Source organism: Mesoplodon bidens (assembly GCF_964165515.1).
Source record: "Mesoplodon bidens genome assembly, chromosome: 10".
NCBI lineage: Eukaryota > Metazoa > Chordata > Mammalia > Artiodactyla > Ziphiidae > Mesoplodon > Mesoplodon bidens.
In genome coordinates this window covers 91,657,604-91,684,428 of record NC_138172.1, presented here as the reverse complement: position 1 = coordinate 91,684,428, position 26,825 = coordinate 91,657,604, and the positions used below count along the sequence as shown (strand labels likewise).

The window sequence follows — 26,825 nt, the reverse complement described above, 5'->3', positions numbered from 1 at the left end:
CATATTATACAATTTTTTTTTTTACAGGCAACAAACAGGCATTTTCCACAAACTGTTACAGGGGCATATTTGAGTGGTGTTCGAGAAGCAAGTAAGATTGCGGCATTTTAAACAGAATTTATCTGGAGCCAGCTTTCTTCTCCCAAATGGGAGCCTGAAAAACATGTTAAACCTCACTTTGATAAAATCAAACAAAAAATCCTCTCTGGGTAGCAAAACTGAAATGTTCTAAGGCGGCATGGTAATGTAAACCCATTTTACCACTCTGAAAGCACTAGCCCCAAGAATCCTTCTGTAAGCACTTATATTTAATGGCATTTTCCATAGGTCTGACTAGCGCTAAATCTTCCGGATCTCAGAATAAGGCAGAATATAACCTTAAATTAAGACCTTGGATATGATCCTTCCATGGCTGGAGATTCCCTTTAAATCTGACATTTTTTTTGGCTGACCAATTTTCACACATTGAGAAACCAGTCAATAAAGCGGGATTAAAAAAAAAAAAAAGCCATGTACTTTTCCTCTATGACAACTTATCAGTATCTTTGCCAATGAGCCTTAAGATTTTTATATACCTCCAATATTGAGCTTTTACTTAAAATTTAGATAGAAATCTTTCCTTTTTGAATACAGCACAAACTCTTCAAAGGTAAATGAAACTTCTATTTTATATTGTACATATTTCTTCCCATTGGGTGTTCAAAAGAAATTTAAATTCAAGTATCTTTTATAGTAAAATATTTTAGATTTGTGCACTCATTGGCAAAACAGCAAAATTTTCAATTCCTTCAACAGTACATGTTATTGTATCACTGAGAATTGGGAAGAGATAGTGTGGTCTTCATACTTTAGACATAGAATATGGCTATTTTTCTTAGTCATGTTTGGGTGGATGGCACACTTTAAATAGCCTCAATTTTGGCAACCACTAGCAGAAGGATCTCGTCAGAATAATTAAAGCTTCTCCCCACTGCCTCTTTTTAGAATAACTGATTACGTCTCTAGGAATATTTTTTATAGAATTACGTTTTCAGTATTCCATAGGCAGGTCCACTGGAAAACTGCAGAAAAATGTGTAATATCGTGGTAAATATTACACATTTTATAAGCCATATCTTAAAAGCCTGAGTACATGGTAAATATTTACTTTTTCCTTCTTTCACTCATGACAACAAAAAATAAACATTGATTTCAGGGTCTTCAGGATGCCCATCTTGCCATGAAACTTCAGTTTACAGGTTAGAAATATGGGTAATTTATGTGCTTTTGTTTTAAAAAGTCTTTGAATAATTCTTTCAATATATTGGTCAGCTTAAAAAAGGACTCAAAATGACTTTAAAACCACTTTTCAAAATATTAGGTATTTTTAAAATTTAAAGTCAGCTTATAAGTAGAAATCGTATTTTATAGAAAGAACATACGGTGAACTGTAGACAGAGCTGAGACACACCTCCCTCCCCAGCAAAGTATTATACAATTGAAAGAAAGCAAATAGCAGTATATTGGTTTCAAGGTTAACACAGGAAAATGTTGATATTTAGGTTATCTGATGAGACCCATTGGGTCTGATTGGGAAGTATTCTGCTTTCAAGTGTTTTATGTATTAAAATGTCAAGAGAATAGCATGTTGTCGAGTGATAAATGCAAAATATTTTAAGTTGAAATGGTTCACAGTACATTATTACTTTAGTTTCTGGGCACTTAAACTTGCTATAAGCAAACAAGGGGAAAACCTACCTAAATAAAGTATGGTAAAATTTTTTTAAAAACCCTCATTTCCTGTCTCAAGTGACATCACCTAACATTTTGTTCTTTAAAGAACCACGGTACCTTTTCTTGAGTTGAGTATGTTTTTCACTGCTGTCTGAAGATTTTGTAATTGAGTAGCAGTGAATATACACAATGTTTTAACTGCAGACTGTGAACCGCTGATTGTGTAAAACTGCTTAATAAAACTTGTTTTTCAAATACAGTGTGCACTATAGTGGTGAATGCACACTCTTAAGCAGATACATCTTCACCACAAACTTTCACATACACCAACTCAACCCCCTCAACCTCTAAACACTCTTTAGACTTTTTAGGTCATAGGCATTATTGTATATCCCTTTCAAGTAAATGGTCACACATAATTGTTAACTTTGATCGACTTAGTTTTGTGAGAGGACTTCCAAGTTTTCCCTAGTGATTTCTTTGTAATGTATTTAATTCAAAGTAAAATTGGTCAGTTACCACTGATGAGCACTCCAAATTATATAGGCTGTGGGGCTAAATCCATTTAAAAATCTCTATTCTGAAATACATGTTAAAACATCAAATGCAAAGAGACAGAGGTGGTGATTTATTGTTTTTATTGACAAGGTTTATAGGAACAAATTAAATATTTAAAACCAAATGCCAATTATTAAGTCTCATTTAGTTGTTTATTCCATTCATTTGTATTAAGTATACCTTTCTCTAATGTCTTAATAACTTTATCAAGAAACAAGTCAAACCTGTGAAAACACCTGTTAACAGTCAATATATATCATTTTTATATATTTCTGTTCTATGATGCAAAGATATTTTAAACACTCAAGGGTTTATCAAAGGCCGAATTCTTGTATAAGCAGCATGTTTTATTTTAAAATTGACATAATTTAATAAACCGATTAAGACAGTTAATTTAAAAGACAAAATTAGTCTCATTCAGGAATGGTCCATATGTTGATCACCCAGAATCCTAATTGACCAAAATTTAAAGCCTAACACCCCTGATTCCACAAATATGTTAAGTTTCTTTAATGTTAAAAATAAGTCTATTATCACTTTTGAGAAATACTTTGTCAGATACCCACTACTGTCTACACATTATCTTAATCTGGAATTACAACTGGTACTTTCACCATAATTATAAAGGTGGCCAGGTTTCCTGTAAATATCAGCATTTTATATGGGCAAAAGCAGTTAATAAAAATCAGATCATTTATTATAAGCGAAATGTGCTTCTAATTAATCCAACTCTCCCCAATTTTTGAAGTTTTGATGTGTTGATTTTGGTCTATCCTCACTATAAAATGTATCTACAGACACTGCTGCAGGGTTAACACTAAAACTATAAATTGATGACACTTCCAAGGCAAAGCAGAGAACTATCTGTTCCTTCAGTATTTTCTTCACTGAATTCTGACTTTCACTGCTCCATCATACCATCTGGCTGAACACACTGACATTTCATAGTTTATAATAACTGTAAAGATACGTACTTATATGAGTTTAAAAATTGATCTGCACAAAAGAAATAAAAAAACTTTATATACAACAAATTCGTTTTTAAAAATACAAAAATAACATCTGTCACTCTTGTCATGCTGACAATTTGACATATATACACATGCAGGAGAAAAGTTCCGATTCAGTCATCTGGACGGCTGAAGCTTGTGTATTTTTAATATGATGAACACACTGCCACTGAGTTTTCACACTGACAGATGTGTATTCAAAATATTTCATATGCTAAATACTGCAATAGTCTCTGCATGTATAAATGCCAGTTATGATCGTTTCTGTTCTACGATTAAAAGTATGTCTTAAGCTAATATTACGCGCACACTAAAAACTACAACAGTTCAAGAATCTATACTCTTATATAAAGAAATCCAAAATGTACAAAATACAACTATAAAAGCAAGAGACAATTACTGCCATGCAAAAATTTAAACTAAAAACTGCATAGAAATGCAATTTAAAACCGCAAACGCAAATTCACCTAACACTCAAGATAAAAAGGTCAGAAGGAAGTTCTACCAACACAATGCTTGCAAAGATTTAGAAAAGGAAATACATTCTCTTTGCTGGTATAATGGTATAAATCAGATCTTTAAATCCATGGGTACAGGTCATCTGTTTCTGTCCTCTTAAGAAATTAGCTGTAATGAAAGAGAAACGTTATTTCCTCATACCCAACATACAATAGTTGGAACACATAAAACCTCATTATATTTTTTAACTCCTATTTTACTACTGTGACCTTGGGAAATCAGCTGGGCTCAATATAAGACTACAGCTACTGTTCATCTTCTCCTGCCTTTAACTGGTGGACAGCAAGGAACATGTGCTCAAGTGGTTTTATGAACTCTGAGATGCCCAGCTACCCATGTACACTGAACCCACATCTTCATCTGAGGCCAGGTTTTGTCACTAATGTTCAAACTTTATTTTTAAGCTCTAAAATGGGAATGAAAATAACTATCTTTCCCATTTTGAGGAAATCTGAGCATCACATGTGATATTTACTGACATAAATATTTTGAAAAATACACAGTATTTGATACACATAATTTCTTCTGTCTTATAAGCCCAAAATGATCAAAGTTCGAAAAGTTGGACATAGCTACCTCTTTAACAGTTGTTTTTATGAACTCTTTTCTTTCAGTTAAGTCATAAGCAGGATAATTTTCATATACCTATAGTGAAAAGGAAAAACAACGTTAAAAGTGGATTTAAAAATCCAATAATATTCTCTGTTTTTGGATAATGAAGAAATGTGTGCTATGCACAAAGAGCTGCATGTAAGTTTGAACAGTACGTTCTAACCACCAGTGGTTCACCATGTAGCATTCTACAACAAATGAGTCGTTTTAATAATACTGTATATAGAGCAGTAAACTAGCATGAACACATTCTCAGTGTTTTATAAAAGTGGGAGTTTCAGTTGAACTAACAAACATGGATGAGGAAAACTTCTAGATAGACCTTAGGTTAAATGGATTAAATGCTTGATATTGGTAGGTTATCTATCAGATATTTTAGGTATCCTCTTATTTTTTCTGTGACATCATCTGACACTACTTATGATTCCTGAACTTCAACTCTAATGAATTTCAGCCTCCAGACCAACCACTGCTCAATCCCCTCCCCAAAGTTGTATCATTGAGTCCTGCACTCCTAAATTTTTACTTTCTAAATTTTCCGACTTGATACCTGCTGCTTGGCTTCACAATGACTTCTGGTCCTGAACTGCCATATACACCAAGCTGGCTTCACTCCTACTGTCTAATTCAAGGTCAGCAAATGTTTTCTGTAGAGGGCTAGACAGGAAGTGATTTCAGCTTTCCAGTGACAGTTTCCATCACAACTACTCAACTATGTCATTGTAGCATAAAAGCTACCATAGCCAACACTTAAAGGGATGGGTATATGTCTGTGTTACAGAGGCCCACAGGCTGTAGTTTGCCAACCGCTGCAAATATAGTCAATCATTTACATTACTCTAATTGTTTGCCCTTTGTTCTTTCTCTGCAAAACTCCAACCCTTAATTGGTCTAACTACCAACTTTTATATGGTTAAATTCTGTGCGAAAATGCAACAAATTTGAAAAGAATGGTTCCATTTTATCAACTATACTTGAATAAAGTAAGTTTAAAAAAAAAAATGGTCCCACTTGGTATTCAATGTCAAAGCCTCCCTAGAAATCCCAAGGATTTCTAATCAGGTCCCCCTTACATTCTCATCAGTGGCAATTTCATCCCCTTATTCAAGTGTCCCACACTCCTGCTCTCAGCCAAGAAGCCATTACTATGAATTCCTTCAACTTTCTGACATGCCTGTTCTCCTCCAGTTCATTTCTGTCTGGATTTATCAACAGTCCTGTTTCCTCTACCTCTGCAGGGACCCAACCCTCAATGCTCCTGTACCTTCGTCGTCTCCTTTCCCAGAATTGTCCCTTAGCCTAACGCATGCTTCCACTCCCCTCTGACCTTAAAAAGTATTTTATCAACTTGTATCTTCCCCCAATTTAATGACTAAATCAGCTTTCACTTTCCTCACTATTAATTCTCGTCCTCACTATTCATTCTCAGTCCAAGGGGACAACCCTGGCATTTACCACCCTTCAAAGTTGCTATTATGTGAACAACTGCCTCTTAATTGCTGAGTCCAAAAACACCCTTAAGTTCTTCTCACCCGACCTCTCCCTCCATGTTATTAATAATCCCCTCAAAAGTACACAAATGTGTTCACAGAAGCCATCAAAGGAACAGAACTAGTCGCCCTTCCAGCTTCCCTCCAGTCTGCCCGTGTCCCCCTCCCCAAAAGAAAACCAGTTATCAAGTTGCCGTGTATTCTTCCAGACCTTTAAAAATGAGTTTATATACAAACATACAAATATGTCAATGGCAATACAGTTTTTCTGTATTTACACAAATAGGGAAATACCTCTATTTTAAAAATTGGACAATACCTGGAAGGTTCTTCCATGTTCTTCTGAACTGCTACACAGTTCATATTCCAAAAAAGATGGATGTACAGTTTAAACATTTCCCTATTGATGGCCATTTAGGTGGTTTCTGACTTTTCAGTATTACAGACACACTTAACATTACTGAAATCATTTTGTGCAGACGTGACTATGTCTTTAGGATAGAGACCTAGAAATGGAATGGCTGGGTTAAAGGGTATTTGCCATTTAACTTTTAATATACTACCTAATTATTCTCCAAAGTTATTACAACTTAAAGGATGAGAGTACGTTTCCCTATTCCATTGACAACCTTGAAAACTGTTAATCTTTATAAAGATTTTGTTAAAGCTAATAAGCAAAAGTATTTCCTTTTGATTTCTATCTTCCTCATTAGTAGGGAAGGTTAATGTTTTCACGTTTACGGGTCATTTATATTTCTTTTCTGTGACCCGACTTTCCACAGCCATTGTCCACTGTCCCATGTACGGTGATTACCTTTTCTTAGGCAGGGAACTACCCCTCCCTGCCCCTTCTTGAAACTCTCCTCGCTTGGCTTTTACAGCACTATTCTCTCTGGCCTTCCTTCTACTACTGACTCTACAATTTCTTACAACTTCCCAACTCTTTGATAATGGTCTCCAGGACTCTGTCCTTTGCCTTTCTCATCCTTTACCTTCTTCTCTAGGCCACCTTATCTTCTGGTTTTAACTCCCAGCAATATCCTAGTCTAGGTTTCTCTCCTACCTTGGAGAATTACAATGTTCACAATTTCTCCCACTTGGATGTTTCAAATACCCCATCTTAAAATGTCTAGAACAAAACCCATCTTTCCCTCAGGAGGTGCCTTTTGTTCTACTCCCTATGATGATTAATGCGCCCAAGCCCTTACACCCACACGGAGCAACCTGTGATCAGGCTCTCTTGATTTCAGACTTGGATTACGGCAGCCCTGTAACTCTGATTATGATGTAAAGGTTTCTCTTGACTCTTGTCTCATTCTTCACCAGTCTGTTCTTCTTGATGCGTCTAGGATGACCCTTAAAAAATAAAAATCTTTTTTTTTTTTTAAGGGTCATCCTAGACTGCTCCTGCCAAATACCATTCAATAACCTACCCTGCCTCCCAATTCCTCATTAGCTTCAGGGAGAAAAATCAAACTCTGTAACAACACATATAAAATCTGCAGAATTCTTTAGTATTCTCTCCTAACTTCTGTGAAGAATTCCTTCCAACTCTAGTCTTCAGCCAAATTAAACTAATGACTATTCCTCGCAGTCATTATGTGTCATGTTTTATGTGAATGTGTTGATGTTCCTCAACTGTATGAAAGCTGAAGCTCTAAGACCTCTTCCAAGATGCCTTTTCAGACTTCCCCAACCCCCATTCCCAAGCAGGTACCCTCTGTTCTTTGGTGGTGTGGCACCCTCTGTACTCTTCTAACACCGCTCTCACACACTGTACTAAGTGACTAAAACAGCTACCTCTTTCTACCCACTAGATTACACAAGACCCCTAAAGCCAAAGAATGGCTTCTCCTGCTCTACCTCTAACATCTATCCCAGTGCCTGATATGCAGCAGAGGCTCAGCGAATGCTGAATAAGAAAAACAGTTTTGTCTTTAAAAAGTAAAGAATATTCCACCTTTGGTACATTTCAAATTTTAATTTCATTTTACCATAAGAAACTAGATTTTAAAACCTTCCAATTTTGATCTACAGTATGGAATCGCTACAGAATCATATTCAAGACTAGATCATTTCATTTCCTGAGAAGCATCAGAAGAACTTAAGAGAAGTTTGAGCTAAGAACCTAATCTATAACATCTCAGTTATCATAGTAATATTGAAAATAAGGTGGTCCACAAGATCCTGCTTATTTAAACTAACATAATCTAGGGATGCATCAATAAAAATAGTTGCTAGATCAGGAAAAGAACATCTCCTACGGAGTTTGAAATGTATCACCTTAACTTTAGTCACTGTATACATTCAAATGTTATTTATGAAATGACTCCAATAGGGCAGAGGTTTTGACTATTTTACTGAAAGTGGTATCCCAGCACCTGTAAGAATGCCTGGCATGTGGTAATTCAATAAATATTTGTTCAATGAATGAATGCACATAAGAATCTAGCTTCCAACTGAGGGATGGGTGAAAGAATTTTTCAAACAGAAGCAAAATGATCTCAGCATTTGTCCAATTACCTCTTTGCAAATCTGTTTCATTGTGACTTCCTCCAAGTTAGCACTGGCCAATAATTTCTTTACTGTTTCCTTTAACTCTTCATCTGTAGGAGGCTTCTTCAATTTTTTAATTAAAGGTTCATCATCTGAACTATCCTCAGATTCACTTTCTAAAAGTAAGACATTTTATGACATGAAAATAAATTTTTCTTATATAGCAAAGTAAATTAATATTCAAGACAGATTAGGAAGAATTCTGTAAGTATTCATCAGATCCTTGAAAAGGTATTAGATTAAAAAAATTATAAACTATAAAAAACTGGTATGCTACTTTCCCCCATCAAATGTTCCTCAGAGTTTACCTATTTTCCACACATGCTTAAAAACTGTATTATAAAAAAAAAAAACAAAAAACTGTATTATAGCATATAATGTATATCTTTAGGTTGCTGAAACTGTGTCATTTCTAACATACCTTTTTTGGAACTATTTTGATTCTTCTTGGTGGTACTGCTATCTGCCTTCTTAACATTAGCACTTTTTACAGATTTTTTACTTTTAGAAGTGGCTTTCTGTTTGGGTTTTTCTCTTTTGGATGTCTTTTTTGGTGGCTGTTGGAAAGAAAAACAAAGTACATACATCGATGAGAGATTACCTGCGATCCCACAACTCCTCCACACCCCACAACAATATTAGAGAAAACTAATGTAGTCAATATCACCAATGAAAATTTATTACTAATTATTAATTTTTGAGATGACTAATACACTCAATGAACTTAATTTTATCCCAACACGAGACTAGTCAGGTGAGCTCAAGAATCAAACATTTGAATTATTAGGTGCTCACATTTATTACACACTACAGATAGAAAACTGTCTACCCGTCCCTTAACTAAGGTCTACCCCATCAGACCTTAGTTAATATTGAAAAAAAACTCTAAAATACAGGTACTATTAATATTCTGTTATTTATCGTCAGTCTCTCCCAACTAAAAGGTAAGTTCCATGAGGACAGGATTTTTTTGACCTTTTTGTGTTCACTGACATATCCCTAACTCCTAAAACAGTGCATGGTGCAAAGGAGCTGCTCAAAAACTATTTATAAATGTATGAGGAAACGAAGGCTCAGAGAGGTTTTGTCCGGTCACATAATAAAATAAAGAAGTGAGATTCAAACAGATCTGACTCCAGAACTTGTTTTCTTAAACACCAACTCACAGCTAATAAAATAAAAGCAAAGTATACACACACGGTTAGATTAAAATGATAAAATTATAGTTCACTGTAGCTTTGTCTTAAGCAGAGTCTATGAAATTAGGAAACGTTAATTCTTCATTAACGTTCCCAAAGGTAAAAGTACCTGTATATAAGGCAAGTACCTCAAGATAACTTAAAATCTCATCTTTACACACCAAAAACACTGCAAATCACTTTTGACAGAATGCTTCTCCAAATGTTTTATACTCTGAATTTCAGGTGACCATCAAAATTCAACCTTTTTTTTTTTAAAGGACAGAGACATTATGTTGAACTTAAAGAAAATTAAAGTACATAGACCAACCTGTTCTAAACTTAGGTGGGCTCAGGCTGTTTCTAAGTGCAGTTCATTGGATTTTAGTGCTTGTCTTTCCTTTTGCTACACTGCCATCCACTGAACATACTTACTTAAGTATAGTATCACCCTACACTACCTCAATAATACACTGTTGGCCGGGAACTAGCTAACCTATCTAGTTTAACTGCGACTAAAAAAATGCATTTAAGCAGTGTCAAAGGGCCAACATGCTTCTAAAAATAAAGTCTATAAGCTTCACCTATGGATTTTTGCTATTTAGAGGCCATTTATACTTTTTTCCTTATTCTCAGAGGTGTTCCAGACATAGGGGTTGCCGGAAAGGCATCAATGGTTCATCAATTTTCTATGACTAACCTGAACTAAGTTTTAAGTTTATTAAGCATCCACTTAATTCCTAAGAACCACACGAGGCTCTGAAAAGAAATACTAAAAATTCATAAGTTCTGTTGATGCACTTAGTACACAGAATAATGACTATTATATATCACTCGTTAGTCAAAGATTAATAAAATCTGGACCTGCGGGTCATTCAAATATTTTATAATAAACTTAAATTATTACAGAAAGCATGGGGGGGATGGGGAAGGGAGAGCAAAAATGTTATAAACATTACCACTTGATCCCCATTCAAATCAGATAGTTAGATAATTAAAATACTTTCAGAGCCTTTAAAGGCCAGGGTATAAGGTAAAATTTTAGAAAGAACACACACTATGGTGCCATTTTTAAACTTGCATATTGGGAGTAGTAATAGTTTGATAAAGCATAAAACTGTGCAGTGATAAATAAAGGATAATCAAGCCATCTCCATAAAATGTTACTATTGGGGCTTCCCTGGTGGCGCAGTGGTTGAGAATCTGCCTGCCAATGCAGGGGACACAGGTTTGAGCCCTGGTCTGGGAAGATCCCACATGCCGCGGAGCAACTGGGCCCGTGAGCCACAACTACTGAGCCTGCACATCTGGAGCCTGTGCTCCGCAACAAGAGAGGCCGCAAGTGAGGGGCCCACGCACCGCGATGAAGAGTGGCCCCTGCTCGCTGAAACTAGATAAAGCCCTCGCACAGAAACAAAGACCCAACACAGCCAAACAAACAAACAAACATTTTTTAAAAAGTTACAATTGGACAAACAAAAAAATTAAAGCTAAGCTTCTTTCTATATTTAAATCTTCTAAAAGGGAGAGTGTTCTATGGTTTTTTAAATGGACAACTAGCCTATTATCATCTATTAACAAAAAGGTTGCAAACATACTGTCAGAAGTACTATAGAAGATACAACCTAGTAAGTGTAGGCTCTGAAGGCAAGCTGCCTAGTTTCAAATTCCAGACCCAGTACATCTTTGGGCCCTAGTTCCCTTGTTTATAAAATGAGGGAAATAATAGTACTCAGTAGTCTTAGGGGGAGTAAGTACATTAATACACAAAAGTACTTTTAATGGTGCTGGGCACAGAGGAAACAATAAATATTAGCTATTACTACTATTATGAGTGCTTCCTTTTGTAAAGGAATTCTTTCATCATACAAATGTAATTTCCTCCAATAACTTGAAGTTTTCTTTAAAAGGCAAATACATAGAATAGATACATAGAATAGCAGTAAGACTGCCTCAGTGACACCTGTGTTAACTAACCATGATATATCATGCTTATTTCATTACATTCTGATAGACAGAACTGGACCCACAAATAACCGAATCTCTGTAATAACAAATTATGCTATTTACACTGGAATTCGCTTATCTTTAGTAACCAGTTACAAATTACTCCGTGACAAACTTAAGGTAGGAATTCAGTAACGTATCTTTTTCATACTGGTAAGTGTTGGCATGGGGAAACAGTGAAAACTGAGTAGTAAAATAAACTCTGTAGAAACTCATACTTATGGGTTTCATCTTGAGCAGGGAGGCAATCAGATAAATAACTCACATCATGTGCTTTAGCCCTGCAGCTGCTAAGAATCATTTGAGCTGCCCTGAAGATAAGGTATTATGTATAGGAAAAAAAAGGTAACTTTGGAAAACAGGCATCTCAAAAGACAGACCTTGATATTGCAACCCAACGTACAATTTTTGGCAGTTAAGGTGAACATGGCAATCTGGTATTTTGGAGGTAGTGAAAAGGGGCCCTGGGAGAACTGAGAAGTAAAGTTAAAAAACATACCTACTTAAATTTTACATGACCTTTCAAGTCTTCATTACTTTCATTCCCCCTCCTCAACTTAGGAAAACCTCACTCATGAGTCTAAACCCAATTTAGCAATTACCTCCTCCAAATCTTCATAATACCACCAACTTGATTAATCTGTAATCCCACAGTACTTGACCTACAATTCATTTGCCCCTTCTTTCTGGAAGGCACTGTGAAGCAGTGAATTAGAACACAGGTTTTTAGAGCCAAACTTCCTTGGTTCAAATCCTGACTCCACCAGTGACTAATTTCGCGTTCTCAGGCAAGTCACTTACCCTTCTGTGTCTGATTCTGCATCTGTAAAAATGGAGGTAATAATACCAGTTTGCTAAATTTAACACTCCCCCCCTCCCACACCTTATCTCAGATACTGGGGTACATTTTGCAATCTACATTAAAATGATGCCTTACAGGCATTGCAGATTTGACGAACTATGGCCATGTTTGTAAAATTTTGTGAGGCTCAAATGACTGAATACATAAAAGGCACCAAAGAAACATTTAATGTATTTATGTTCTTTAAACTGTAGGTAGTTACATGTCTCTTCTCCCACTACACTACAAGTTTCTTAAGGGCGTTATCTGACAATCTCCACAAGAAGAGACACCAATCTAATTTAGCTCTATCTGTCCCTAACAACCACAAGAGTGTTCGCCATAAAGTAGCCATGTAAATATTTCTTGCCATGTTCACCTCTGTATATCATTTGCAGGATCTGGTTTACCTGTACTCTGAACCCAGGACATGGTTAAAAATGTAATTAAAAGGATAAAGAAAAAAGGCATTTGTATAGCACTATTTTCACATACATGATCCATATGACCTAAAAAACAAAGCAAAAAAAAAAAAATCCAAAGACAGTTGATCTCATTATAAATGAGGAAAATTTATCTGTGTAGTTAAGTGAGCCAATGTCTTACAGCTAGTAAGAAGCAAGACCTTGATTAAATTCAGTGTGCCTCCTGCTGCGTTAGTTGCTTATAGAAATGACTAATGTACCTACATATTTCTTTAAGCCAGAGATGAAACTACTGAACTAAACCAATGCAGTAAGTCAATGATATCATAATCTATTTATCATACTGTTAAATTTAACTTTTTCTGTTACATACAAATGTTACTGATAATAACAAAGAATAAAAAATGTTGGCAGAAAATATAGAAGGGCAACAAAGGACAACCAAACTCAGTATCAGGGCTGTCTCTGGCCCTCACCTCCTAACGTTGTATGGGCTCAAGATCATTTCTCTAGATTTTTTTTTTGAAGCCAAGATGGGCCTTCGGTGTAATCCAATTTTGCATAGTTTTCTCCAAATCTCTTTCTTTTGTTATGCCAACCTCTCCTGTTTATCCTTTAAGGCTCAGATCAAATTGCTACTTCCTATGAAGTTTCCCTGTCTGGATCTCTGCTCCCTACCTGCCCCTAGAAAGAGGTAAATACTCCATCTTGAGCAAACCACTTTCTTAGCTCTTAAGTTATACTTTACTGTACTTTCTCCCTCCTAATCTTTGACCTCTTCCCTCCTACCAACTAGATTGAACGGCTTAACACAGAGACTCTTATTTGTCTCTTGATCTCCACTGCAGAGTTTAGAACTGGCACACAGCAGTTGCTATGTAATTATTTGGAAAACTGGGATGGGAATAGATCCTTGAAGACTAGATAACTTTAACGATCTATTCCAACCCTGAGATTCTATTTCATTAGAATCACTCTGCTTGCTAAGACAAACATTTTTTCTATCAATAGCAGTTAGCCAAACTTCTTGATTTTTAGTATCAGTCTTCTGGCACAACTTACCTAAATAGATTATATATTTAAGAGAGAGAGAAAAAAAATCAAGTGTGCAGCCTGGGGACCCATGTATTTTTTTAAAAGCCCCTCAGCTTACTCACCTAGCTATAAACCAAGTAAAATGAGAGAGAAATATATGGTCTAGATCTGTCACCAAGCCTTTTCTATGAAGTGCCAGACAGTAAATATTTTAGCTTTTGCTGGTTCATATGGTCATTGTTGTACATTCATCTTTTTTTACAAATATTTAAAAAATGGAAAAACCATTCTTAGCTTCTATGCTGTACCAAAAAAACAGATCTGGCATACAGGCCATAGTCTGCCAACTCCTAGTCTACATCATGAACTACTGGAGACATACAGGGAAAAGGCAGAGCCAGATAAAGAGATCAATAGGATCCTTTATGTCAATAGCTTTTAGTTTTAAATTTTTGCAGCAGAAGTGGATATATGCCCATATTAACTTTCCTGAAGCTACTGCTTAAAATCATATATGGACATAGAGCTGAAGACGGAAGTATGACCTAAAGCTCTGGAAAGTTGGTTATTTATTATATCTTCAAAGTACAAAAATGAGGATATATCACTTTCTCTCATGGAGTCAAGACTAAATAAGAAGCAAGATGTGGAAGTACATGGCACACAGCAGATCTCAATAGTATCCTCCTCGTTACACACCAATAAATGCTTATGGAATGAATGAGTGGCACTTCTCCCCAGACTGACTGTCAGTTCCTGGAAGACAGAGGCCATGTCTCTTTTCCCCACTTAGCAAAATGCTCAGGTAGAATAAGACAACCATTCTGAAGGAAGGAGAATGATCAATCTACCCCCAAAGGTTGTATTACATAGCCATGCCCAACCACGTGGGTTCTCTATAGTCTGGCTTCAAGGTACGTTGCTCTAGCTTCATCTCTAACTGCTTTACTTCTGGACAAACTACCTAACCACAAACAAGCGTGTCTGTCACAGTACTTTCCTACTCCCCATCTTTGTTCATGTGTCCAACTTTCCTTTCTATCCCCAAGGTCAATTTCAATTGGTATTTCTTCCATCTCTCCCCAAAGCTTTCACTCATCAACACACAGAGATTCTCTTTCTTTTGAAATCCTATATTAAGCACCAATCAAATGGTATTTGGGTAGGAAAATGTCTTCTGTAACCCCAACAGCACTTAGCACACTATTTATTGAACTGAGCAATCGAAAAGTGATTACATTAAAACCAAGTACTGGCCCCCTATTTTAAGTCTTTTAAAAAATATTCTGAATATTTCAGTAATTAAACAGTACGTGGCATTATAAAGTAAAAATGTTGGAAGTACTTATGATACTTAACACCTTTGTTATTCAATCAAATAGGAGGCAAGACTTTGAGTCTTTTAGCAAAATGTATGGGAAAAAATTAGGTGGAAAAAAAAAAGCTAGTTTCCAAATTCTCATGGGATTTATTTCTAAGGTTCTGGCTTGCTATTTTTGAATATGCTGTGAGTGGTTCAATCAGGACCATCCAATACTGTAGGTATTTTTTTATGTGCTAAAGGAAAACAGATAAAACTGAGAGCTGCCATTAATTTCAGGTAGTACAACGTACTGTCACCTAAACTTTTTACAATGTACTGTAGTAACATAAATTTTTAAAAATCTGAAGGAGATTTTCCATGTGTCTGATAACCGTGAAGGTATAGAATCAGAGGAATGACCCGAGCACTTTTTGAAGGAAGGCAAAAAAAAAAATTCTTGGGGGAAGGCTTACCTATCTTTTATAGGCAGCAGGGCTATTGAAGGAGGGTCTCCCAAAAAGACGCCTGTCACAGAGCCAGAATCCTGTCCTCACAGCAGAAAGGTTGTACTGGGTGAACAGATGAACAAAATAAGTATTAGCTTAAAATACACTATTCTTTTAACAACTTGGCTGAGAAAACTCGAGAGCGCCAAGAGTAAAGAATGTGCAAACCCTGCTATATTCCACAAAAGATTATGAAAGCAAGTTTAACCCTAAACAGATTTTATTGTGGTAATTATTCAATTTTGCCTTCCAACAAAAGGTTTCAATAGTTCATATAATTCAGCAATTCCTCTGATCAGATTGAGATGGGGGAATTCTTATTTTTTAGAACATATTTAAGGACTAACAAAGCTTTCACGTTCACCCTCCCACCACTACCAAATAATTCCTCAAATGGTCCAAATGTTTATCAAAACTATAACTGAAAATTTCTCTCACTTGGTAAACATTGTAGGATGGCTCACTCAACATCACACTTTTTACCTGCCTTCCTCCTATAGACGAAGGAAAGCTAACACTTGGGTCTTACTAGCCTCACCTACAATTAGAGGTGGCTGGGTAAAGTTTCGGCCAATGAGATGTACATGGAGATCTCTGGTAAAAGGTATCCCTGCTAGGGGGGAAAAAAGCCAAAACATCACTAGAAGAAATCCCTTTACTCTTTTTTTTATCTGGAACAGGGATACAATGCCTAAAGGTAAAACAATCATCCTGAGATCATGAGGTTTAATGCCACATGGAAAGATGGTGGCTCAGGAAGAGACAGTCCCCAAATTCTTAGTACCTTTCTTGAGCCGCTCTACTGGCCCAGAATTGCCTCTCTGCGGACTTCTTGTCCTGAAAGAAAAAGGGAACTCCTGTTTTGGACATTATCAGTAGGGCTTTTAAGTATTCAGAGCTGAAGATATTCCTGATGTACCTGGGAACATTCAGATAAATTCAATACTCACAAAGTAAATATCCACAGTCTGTTTTATACTTTCCTAGAGATAAAGAGTATTTATAAAAACACTAGGAAACAAAAACTGAAGAAGCATTAAGCTAGCTTTTAAGGGTCTAAAATAGAATTAGAATTGTTTTCTCTAATGTGAAGAGCACTGCTTCTCCTTTCTTCTTTCTGTACTCTCAATAATTTCTCTGTACCTAAGGTAATACCTGTTGTGAACAGCATGCCTGAGTATGGTTTCATCTCACTGGTTCATTTCAGGAACCCTCCCCTAAAGATCTACTCCAGTGTGTAAATCAGTTGATTTTCATAATAAGTTTACAGAAAATAATTAAACCTCTATTCTCTCATTCTAAAGAAACCTCATCTAGGGCTTCCCTGGTGGTGCAGTGGTTGAGAGTCCGCCTGTCGATGCAGGGGACACGGGTTCATGCTCTGGTCCGGGAGGAACCCACATGCCACGGAGCGGCTGGGCCCGAGCCATGGCCGCTGAGCCTGCGCGTCCGGAGCCTGTGCTCCGCAACAGGAGGGGCCACCCCGCGTACTGCAAAAAGAAACAAAAACAAAAACCTCATCTATCAGTTTCTTCCTGGTTCCAAATTGCTTTCCTTCTACTGCCCTAAGTAAGCAAATGTCCAAGAGCCAAGGTGATAAAGAAGTTTAGACCAGTTCTTGGACCCAGCCGCTCCGCGGCATGTGGGATCTTCCCGGACCGGGGCACGAACCCATGTCCCCTGCATCGGCAGGCGGACTCTCAACCACTGCGCCACCAGGGAAGCCCTAGACCAGCTCTTTTATAAAGGAATTATTACCCAGGTCACACTCAGAAAGAGCACCTTCTTATTTGAATTAATTCTAAAGAAAAAGAGAATTAAAAATCGCTGTGAACTGCTCACTGCATATCATAGAAACAGAGGTATAGGTACAGAGAACCTCAAACAAAATGTCTTAGCAATTGCTGGCTAACATGCTAAATGTGACATATTTCATATAAAAGACTTAAAAAAACCCCTAAAAACCCTGCCAATTCTGTTTTAACTGCAGTTTTCAGTCATTTCAAACCCACATTTTAAAATAATATTTACTTATAAATTAAGTATCCTACTCTTTCACACAGCTAAATGTGGAAAGTAGCAGGTGAATAATATTCAGCCTCATATAACTGGCTAATGGACAACTATAACTTGAACTGGATTTCTGCTTAAAACTTCTGACTTCAGCAATATGAAATAGATTATTTGGTCCAAAGCTCTCAATTTACAGAGGAAACAAGAAACAAGCTCAGTTATTTACTCCAAGAATCTAAAATAGAACAAGAAGCTGATCTTAACAGGGAGAAGTCTTATCTATGAAGGAAAATTTCATTTCAGGAAATAAAAATAAATAATATTAACCCAGTAATTTTCCATGAAAAAAAAATCTGCAAAAAATATTACATCTATAAGCAATCCTCAACTTTTCCAATCAACCTGCAATTCCTCTGTATAGCCTCTTAGAAAAGAGGTCCTTTCATAGTACTGACCCAAAATACCTCAGTTTATGAAGTCCCTAGCAAGAATGCCACTTAACAGACTCTTCAAAAAAATAGAATAAGGGAAAACAAAGAAATATAGAAATACTATCCTTCCTGCCGGCACTTACCTTTCAAAGGCAATCACAGCCTTTCACAGCAATGGAATCAGCAATAAAGTTTTTGAGGAGGATGGCCCTAAATTTGAAGGAGTCTTTAAAGAAATGAAGAATACCTATGTTTGCTAGAGGGTGATTTATCAGGAAAAAAGAAAGATTTCTCAGTCCAGATTTTATTGGCATTATATTTTATGAAGTCTGTCAATACCAGCCCAAGTAGAAAAACCTAAGCAGAAAACAGAGCATTATGATATAGCTTTTATATTGTGTGACTTTATATACTTAATGTTTGAAAGGCATTTTTGTGTTTTTTTTCTCCATGGATTTTCATCATTTGACCTGGGTTTCTAGCAAATGATCCTTGTTTAAGGCAATGTAGAAAGAAAGGCTTTGATTTGTAGTGGGACAGTTCCATTTGTGATCATTATCCAAGAACCAATATGGTTATAAATCAGGAGTCATCTACATTCACAGATGTCAACTAACTCTATTCAGAACAAAGGGACAATAATCTGGAAAGCAAATGAGAAAACAAGTGTAAAATATCCTCACTTTTTAACCTGCACATTAGTAATGACAAGAAGACTGGATTTATAAATCTTGCATATGGTAAAATGTCATCTTAATACTATTAGTAATAGCAGCAGCTAATACTTACATAGTATTTGTGGCAAGTACTACTCTAAGTGCTTTAAATAAAGGCACTTAATACAACCCTTGGAGGCTGGTACTATCATTATCCCCATTTTAAAGATGGGAAACTGAGGTACAGAATTTATAACTAACTTGCCCAAAGTCAAACAGTGATAATCAGAGTACAGCTGGGATTTGAACCCAGTTTCCAAAGGCCATGCTCCTAATCATCTTGCTTCTACAAAAAAAATTAGATGTTTATATTCTACGACAACTTTTCATGCTTTAAGTCTGCCTTTAAAAAGGTCTTGGGAAGCGTAGTGAATACACAATAGTAGATAACCAAAAATTTGTTGAATGAGGAAATCTATTACTGCAAAATTGCTACTATTTATATTCACATATAAATAACACATTTTCCTCCTACATGTCCTTAAAATCTATTCCATAAAAACCCTAGTGCTCAGATTACTCATCTTCCTTCACACCAAAAATATATCAAGATACTAGTTATGAAACACCTGCTGGATCTGTAGTATCCTTTTTAAAATTATGAAGCATTCTATACTTAGCTTTGTAGAAGTCTTTATAAAATCTGACATTAAAACAAGCATGGATTTTAAATACCTAAAGACAAGTATACACAAAATGCACACCTATAAAATCACAGTTCACCACATCTTTATTCTCTCTAATCCAGCAGTTATCAACTGAAGGTGATTTTGCCCTCAGGGGACATTTGGCAATGTCTAGAGACAGTTTTGGTTTTCACAGCTGGAGGCTGGGGGCAGGGATGTGCTACCGGCATCTCGTGGGCAAACACTCTGCAATGCACAAGACAGCCCTCCAACACCAAAGAATCATCTTGGTCCAAAATGTCAAGCCACCTTAATCAAGCCCCTACATAAGACAAGGGGGATTACCCAATTTACAGAGCAAGTTCTGATCATTAAAGAGAGCACCAAAACAAGTTAAAACGGAGCCAGCAAAACACGGTTAACAGTAACAGGAAATCACCTCCTTGTACCCTCTCTCTCATCTACTTGACTGAAGATACATATTAAGGAGAGGGTAAAGCTAACCCCTTACATGGTTCAGCAGCTCTCCTCTTCCCAAAGTTTTTCTTCGGAAACTAAATATTCTCAACCTTTTATGAATACTCCCAAGTAAAAGAAAATGACAGGCATTCCTAAGTGACACAAAATTTGCCCACCAATCAAATAAACTTCAAATGCCACTAGTCTCATTAAATAATCCCAAACTGAGATAAAACGGTGGTCCTTAAACCCCTTGCTTTTTGCATAAAGCAGAATAAAATGGTGCAAGTCAATCATAAAATATTAATATACTATGAAAAATTTCTTTAAGTCTCCTTTGTGCTCCTGTCAGGATATGTGCGCCTCCCCCTTCATTTACCTGCTCTAGTCTTCAAGGTCCAGCTCAAACCTAGTGCACAGCAACCTCATTCTTTTCCAACTCTTACACTCTGGCATGGCAATAAAACTAAAAGCTCCTTAAGAGAAAGAAAGGGTTTACCTTAATCATTTCTGTGTCTTTGGAATTAAAAACAACATGGTACACATATAGTTCCTTCAAATCTATGCTTTCTGTCTTAATCTATTATATAGCAGGAGTATTTAACTCTCTCCATGGAAAGAAATGAGGAAAAACCCCCAATATTTTACCTCCTCTTCACTTTCTTTATCTTCATCATCTGAAGACTCTTCTTTGTTTTTCTTTTCCTCTTCATCGCTGCTAGATTCATCTGACAGAATTTCAGGACATTTGGTTCGCTTAGCTTTCCTGGACATTCCAGAACTGTTCCGTTCCTTCTTGTTGCCTTTGCTAGAAGTCTTTTTAGATTTTGGCAATGGCTGCATAAAATAAGGATAACATCAATGAGGTATTATATTTCCAAGTCAATGAGGTGTTATATTTCCAAGATAACTACTTCTCAACTCAATTCTTCCTGTTCCTGTCTCAAGAAATTTTATTTCCAAGCTTAGCAGCTTTACAGAGAATTCATCTTTAACTTCATGTGTCATGTCAACCTTTTTGTCTGCACTACCAATACCCTTTCATTTTTTTAGAACCTTAGGTTCTAGGCAAGAGACTCTTCACATATTTGAAAGAAGTATGTGTTCTACATTCTGATACAGGACTAGAAGCCCAAGTGCACACTGTGTTAAGTTCAGATATTTGTTTAGACTTCATCAAGACGATATTTTCAGTTAGACTTGCTATTTATTTCACTCCTACAAGCATTAAAACTGTCACTGCCTTCTTGTTTCAGGGGACCCACTAATCGACCAGGAGGAATCATCCATAAAGGAAATAAAACCTCACTTTACACATCTTGAATTTATGAAACATATAGTTTATATTCATATTACCTATGGGTTCTACTTTCAATAATGCCAGGATTATATTCTCACTGATGATTTTACATATGCAGTAAGTGTTCAGTATGTTAATTATGAAACGAATTAAGAACCACAAAATAAGTGCCACTGCCATTACTGATATTCAATTAAACCATGTATATTTAAAAAGCAGAGAGGAAAATAATTTGATTAACTAACAAATTTAATTTTTAAATGCTTTCTTAGGGGAGTATTTACTAACTTCTGAAATGGAAGACTATAAAATAACCTTGCATAAAGGATCTGAAAAGACAGACTAAGGAATTAAAATTTACTTCTAAAATCATGGGCATCTCTTGTCTTTATTTTTGCCTATGTTATTTTCTACAACAAGGAAAATTCTGTAACGTAACCTTAAGATACGCGATTGTATAAATGTTACTGTAAACTTTAAGCTATCTCTCATGAAACTAGCAGAACCACAGGTCCCTTCTCTTCCAGGAACTTTCAGTCTTAGGGGTCACTGTTACCTGTACAAAAATTAAGAAAAGGTGGCTGCTTTGTATTGTAATGTGGCATTTTCAGGCTATCTACAACCCACAGGACAGCCTCTAGCTTGCCCAAACAACCTACCCTTCTCTAAAGATAGACTGGAAAACAGCCAATCTAGGTACCTCCAGAAAATAAGTTAGTGGACCAAAGGTATTTCTCAGAGAGGTTCTCCACAAGAAACCTCCTAGAATGTATACAGATAACCTTGTTATGTGAACTACTGCCATTACCACCTATTACCAGGAAACAAATCCATCTGGATAAATTCTTTGATATGCTTGTTTGGAGAAAAGGTAACTCACCGTCCGAACTCTCACCACTCACTAAATGAAATCCAAGACATGAATATATTTGAAAAAATGTGATATCCCTATGTCAGCTCAGAAACCAGATGCAGGTTATAAGAATATAATCTGTATGTGAAATCAGTAAGATGAGGACTGGAGTGGGTGCTGGATAAATTTATACAAGAAAGTGAAAGAATGCTGCATCATTCAAGAAACCAATCAAGAAAATGCAACTTCTAAAAATAAATGAAGAGACTTTCATTTTTAAAAAGTAATAATATATAAACGCCTTAGAGCTTTCCTATACTGGTTCTAAAAATAGCTGAATCTATTAATCAGAATCCAATGTCAAGAGCATCATCCCTTTTTGGAAACAAAATCTGATTAACAGTCAAGCTAGAAGTACAAAAAGATAGTAAAACAATGTTAAATCAATAATTTTAAGACTATTCTAGAGCAGAAAAAATTAGTATTAATGACTTTATAGTGTTTTCCTTAAATGATGGAAGCATATGGTAGCACAGAAGATAGCCTGAGATTGATACCATTAGATTAAGGAGTAATCATCACAGAATCAGATATGAAAAATGGATGTAAGAGTAAGATTCCATAAAAAAGGATAAAACAGTGGTTCTCAAAGTCTGGTTCATGGAACCTGCGGTTTCCTGAGACCTTTCCAAAAGGTCAGAACTATTTTCATAATAATACCAAGGCATTATTTATTCACTCTTTTCACTGCGTTGACATTTGTAGTAATTGTGCAAAAAGCAAAGGTGGGTAAACCTACTGGTACCTTATCAAGATGGAGGCAGCAAACTGTGTTTGTAGTCATATTCCTCACAACCACACACCAGTTCTTGATGAAACAGTAAATACTGTGTTAACTCTCAACCTTTGAGTACATGTCTTTATAACATCTGTGTAACAAAATGGGAGGTACACATAGAGTACTTTGGCTACATAAGGAAGTTCACTGATCTTCTCAAGGAAAAGCACTTGCACAACTGAGCAGTGAACTAAGCTACCTTTTTTCATGGAATATCATTTTTAAAAGAATAATTTAAAAACTATGCCTATTCAGACTTAGGTATTCGATAGACATAGTCTCAGAAATAAACGTGAGCCTGTTACCTCAAAAAAAACCTGACAGTATTTATTGCCAATGATAAATTTCAAAATTTCAAGTGAAAATTAAAATTTTGGAAAGTTCACATCCACTATCATGGACCTGACAGCCTCCCAATACCTAAAGATTTTTTTTTTTTCCTGATGAGACAATGGTTATATTAATGAATGTGACTTTTTGACAGTGTTCAATGAAATGCGCCAGCATTTGGAAGATATGCATAATTCAAGGAACCAACATTTTCCAAATGGAGAGTGCATATTACAAAATATGCACAGATAAAAGGTCCAAGTTTATTAACATGGTTTTAGATACCACATTACAACTAACCTTTAAGAACCTCCCCACTGTAGAGTTTTGGTGTTATATCAAAGGAGACTATCCACAATTATCTGGAAGGGTTTTTAAAATATCCCTCCTTTTTCTAGATACATAGCTGTGTGTGGCTGGATTTTCTTCATGTACTTCAAGCAAATCAATACATTGCAACAAAAGGAAATGCAGAAGCAAATGAGAATAGAGCTGTCTTCTCTTAAGCCAGACATAAACAGATTTGCAAAAACAGAATGCCATTCTTCTCATTAGAATTTTGTAGAGTTATTTTTCATACAAAATATTACTTTTAACATGTAGTGAGCCTGTTGTTATTTTAGAACTTCTCAGTTTTAATTTAGAATACAGTAAATATCAAAATAACCCACATAAACAAAAGCTCTTGAGGTCCTCATTGATTTTAAAAGAGTAATGGGGTCATGAGACTAACACATTTGAAAATCACTGAGGAAACGTTGAATATAAACATATCCTTCATAACTCAGGCAACTTAGTAATTGCTTCTGGGGAAATAGTGTTCAAACTCATCTTTTAAGTAAATCAACTAGAACACCTCCTCCCCCATTACCATACGCCTTCAGTTTGCAGCTGTATGACAAAAATATCCTTAAGTATCACTATCCAGCTAATGGTCAACAGGACCAAGAGCAGACAAAAATAAAAGTCCCAGAGCTATTTTCTCATTTCTAATCTTAATGCCCTTCTCCCCTCACTGATGGTGTTCCCCTGAACTCCTAGGCCCTCTAGATCTCTTCCCAATTTCTTTCCTATCAAAATGAGAAAATATGAATATATCTGCTAAAAGATTGAAAACAAACTGAAAATGCAAGGTCATATAATTAACACTTCAATAAACATTTTAACTCAGTGATGTCCTTTGTTACTGTTAAACAATCAGGGCAAACCTAATCCAGATTTTAGAAGAGTAGTGAAAACTCTAAGACTTTTACTTCCCTGTCCAGCTCCTGGGCTCTCTTGATGATTCTGGAAATATAGTCCAAGAAACTTCAAAGAGCCAGCTTTTTTCTGTCACTTTCTCATAACCTTATTCTAGTATCTAGTAAATATCCAGCTTTAATACACCATCCTGCCTTTCCTGATCTGATTATAGGTCACACACCCTCCCTCACCAGCCCAACACCTCACCCTCAGCTCAACCTGTTTCTGTTCAAGTGCCTTCTATATACATAACTCTGGATATTTCCTTTGTATTTCTGTCCCATTTGACATTTAGTTAACAATTATTTTTCTTAATCTTACATCCTTTACATCTGATAAGGGAAAACACATCCGTATGCCTTCTCTGTTATTTCTATCATGAAATTGTTGCAGATGTGTCAACGGAAGGCATATTCTTTGAATGTAAAAGGTATTACTGAATGTTGACAGCAATGTTAATTAAAAAGAGAATGGAGACACTACAAATAACTGATTTGTTACTGAAATAGTAAAAAGTGATCCTCACTTTGCCAGAAGGCTTTGGATGCATTAAGAAATTCAAGATCCTTTTCACCAGTTCACTATTTACACCTGACCGCTCCAAATCAAGAACCTCGCAGATGCTCTTTAACATGGCATTCCTAAATCTGAAACAGAAAATGGAAGAAACCAATGTGATTATGTAGGAAAGTTTATAAACATTCTCCACAATATAAAGATAATAGCTAACCAAACTGGCTCAGCCACAAACATTAAGAAAACAGCCAATGTTTCTCTGAATCTTAGAAGTACTCCTGATAATCTTGACTACTGCACAAAATACAACCAGATGTAATTATTAATAAATGGAAAACATCATTTACCAATTAAATCTTAAAGGTGATATGAAAATAAGTTCACTTAGTTCACTGAAATATAACATAAAATTTTCAATACTATAAAATTCACAAACTTGTTAATTCTTCTGGCTGGTGACTGATCAAACAACACAGTTTCCCCTGAGTATTCCTGCTGACAATGTCTTGAAGAAGGTATAGGTAATGACCTTTAATACTCAGAGTTTTTAAACTACAGGTGACTTAACAAACAAAAACTCTTATAAGAATATATCATCACATTAAAAAATTTTTTTTAAAGAATGTATCATCTTGTTTGCATTAGAATGGAAATTATTTCTATCAAATTGATTAACTTCAAAATAGTTTAAACGGTACCTATAAGTGGGAGAACAGAGTGGCTGGCAGGGAACAGGAATGGAAGAGTTTTCACTACATTTCCTTTGGACCTCCTGAATTTTGGACTGTGTGAATGATTTACCTGTATCATTCTTCTAAGAAACAGAAATGTCTTTTGAGTTTTCAATAATCTTGACAGTCGCTATTTATCGGAAATAGTTAATACTTTATAATGACATGCTCTTGGAATTTAAAGCAAAGAATCAGCAGTCTACTGAAAACATAAGGGCAGTTATATTTAAATGTTTAAAATTAAGTCTGAAGCACATTAACTATGATATTTATAAAAATAACTTACTTTTTCAACATTTCTTCCTTCTTTTTATATTGGATACTTCCTTTTTCAAATGGAAATCCACTGAACTGACCCACATTCTTCTTTAATGAGGACACCTGAAAATATTTCTCCTATTATTAATGCTACTTATTACCCAGTAATGTACACAAAAAAATTTCAAAGCCAACACCTTTATTTTCACACCCGTCTCCACATTATAATATTGGTGTATTCAACATTTTTTCTTCACATTGAAAAACTGTATTTGCTACTAAAATATTAACATTATAAAGTGTTCAAACTCAATTCTTTGAAAATAACAATTTGAATTGAAATGTATTTCGTCTGGGATTTTTTACTAGTAATTATAAAACCACAACTAAATGTTACCTGACAGCACCAGGGAATGTGGAAAGTTACTAAAAAGACAGCCTACTCCCTGGCGGTCCAGTGGTTAGGGCTCCATGCTCTCACTGCCAAGGGCCCGGGTTCAGTCCCCGGTCAGGGAGCTAAGATCCCAGAAGCTGTGCGGTGCGGCCAAAATAAATAAATAACATTTAAAAAAAAAACGACATCCTTTCCTTAAATAAATACAAGTTGCTAGTAATATTTCTTATTTTCCAACAGAAAGTCAGGGATTGATTCTTTAAAAAGAACAAAGCACTTCCAAAAGTTAATACCATTTAGCAGTGATGGGACTTGTGTAGATTAGATTGTTGTCAGGGTCGAATGAGGTAACACACATGAAAATA

The 26,825-nt window shown here is 35.8% G+C and overlaps 2 protein-coding genes across 6 annotated transcripts in view; one reads left to right on the top strand and one right to left on the bottom strand.

The window, feature by feature from the left end:
- The window catches only part of KDM1B (lysine demethylase 1B), a 56,853-nt gene extending 55,097 nt beyond the window's left edge, over positions 1–1,756 (top strand). For all 4 annotated transcript variants that reach the window (XM_081247179.1, XM_081247178.1, XM_081247181.1 and 1 more), the window contains one exon: positions 28–1,756. In XM_081247179.1, coding sequence (XP_081103305.1) covers positions 28–111 — 84 coding nt within the window. In that variant the 3' untranslated portion in view covers positions 112–1,756. The remainder of the gene's footprint in view (positions 1–27) is intronic.
- Positions 1,757–2,334: 578 nt separating this feature from the next.
- The window catches only part of DEK (DEK proto-oncogene), a 29,982-nt gene continuing 5,491 nt past the window's right edge, over positions 2,335–26,825 (bottom strand). For both annotated transcript variants that reach the window (XM_081247182.1, XM_081247183.1), the window contains exons 5-11: positions 26,095–26,189; positions 25,088–25,208; positions 20,647–20,835; positions 8,880–9,015; positions 8,426–8,574; positions 4,377–4,445; positions 2,335–3,908 (exon numbers count right to left, since the gene is read on the bottom strand). In XM_081247182.1, the coding sequence (XP_081103308.1) occupies positions 3,897–3,908; positions 4,377–4,445; positions 8,426–8,574; positions 8,880–9,015; positions 20,647–20,835; positions 25,088–25,208; positions 26,095–26,189 (771 nt within the window). In that variant the 3' untranslated portion in view covers positions 2,335–3,896. The remainder of the gene's footprint in view (positions 3,909–4,376; positions 4,446–8,425; positions 8,575–8,879; positions 9,016–20,646; positions 20,836–25,087; positions 25,209–26,094; positions 26,190–26,825) is intronic.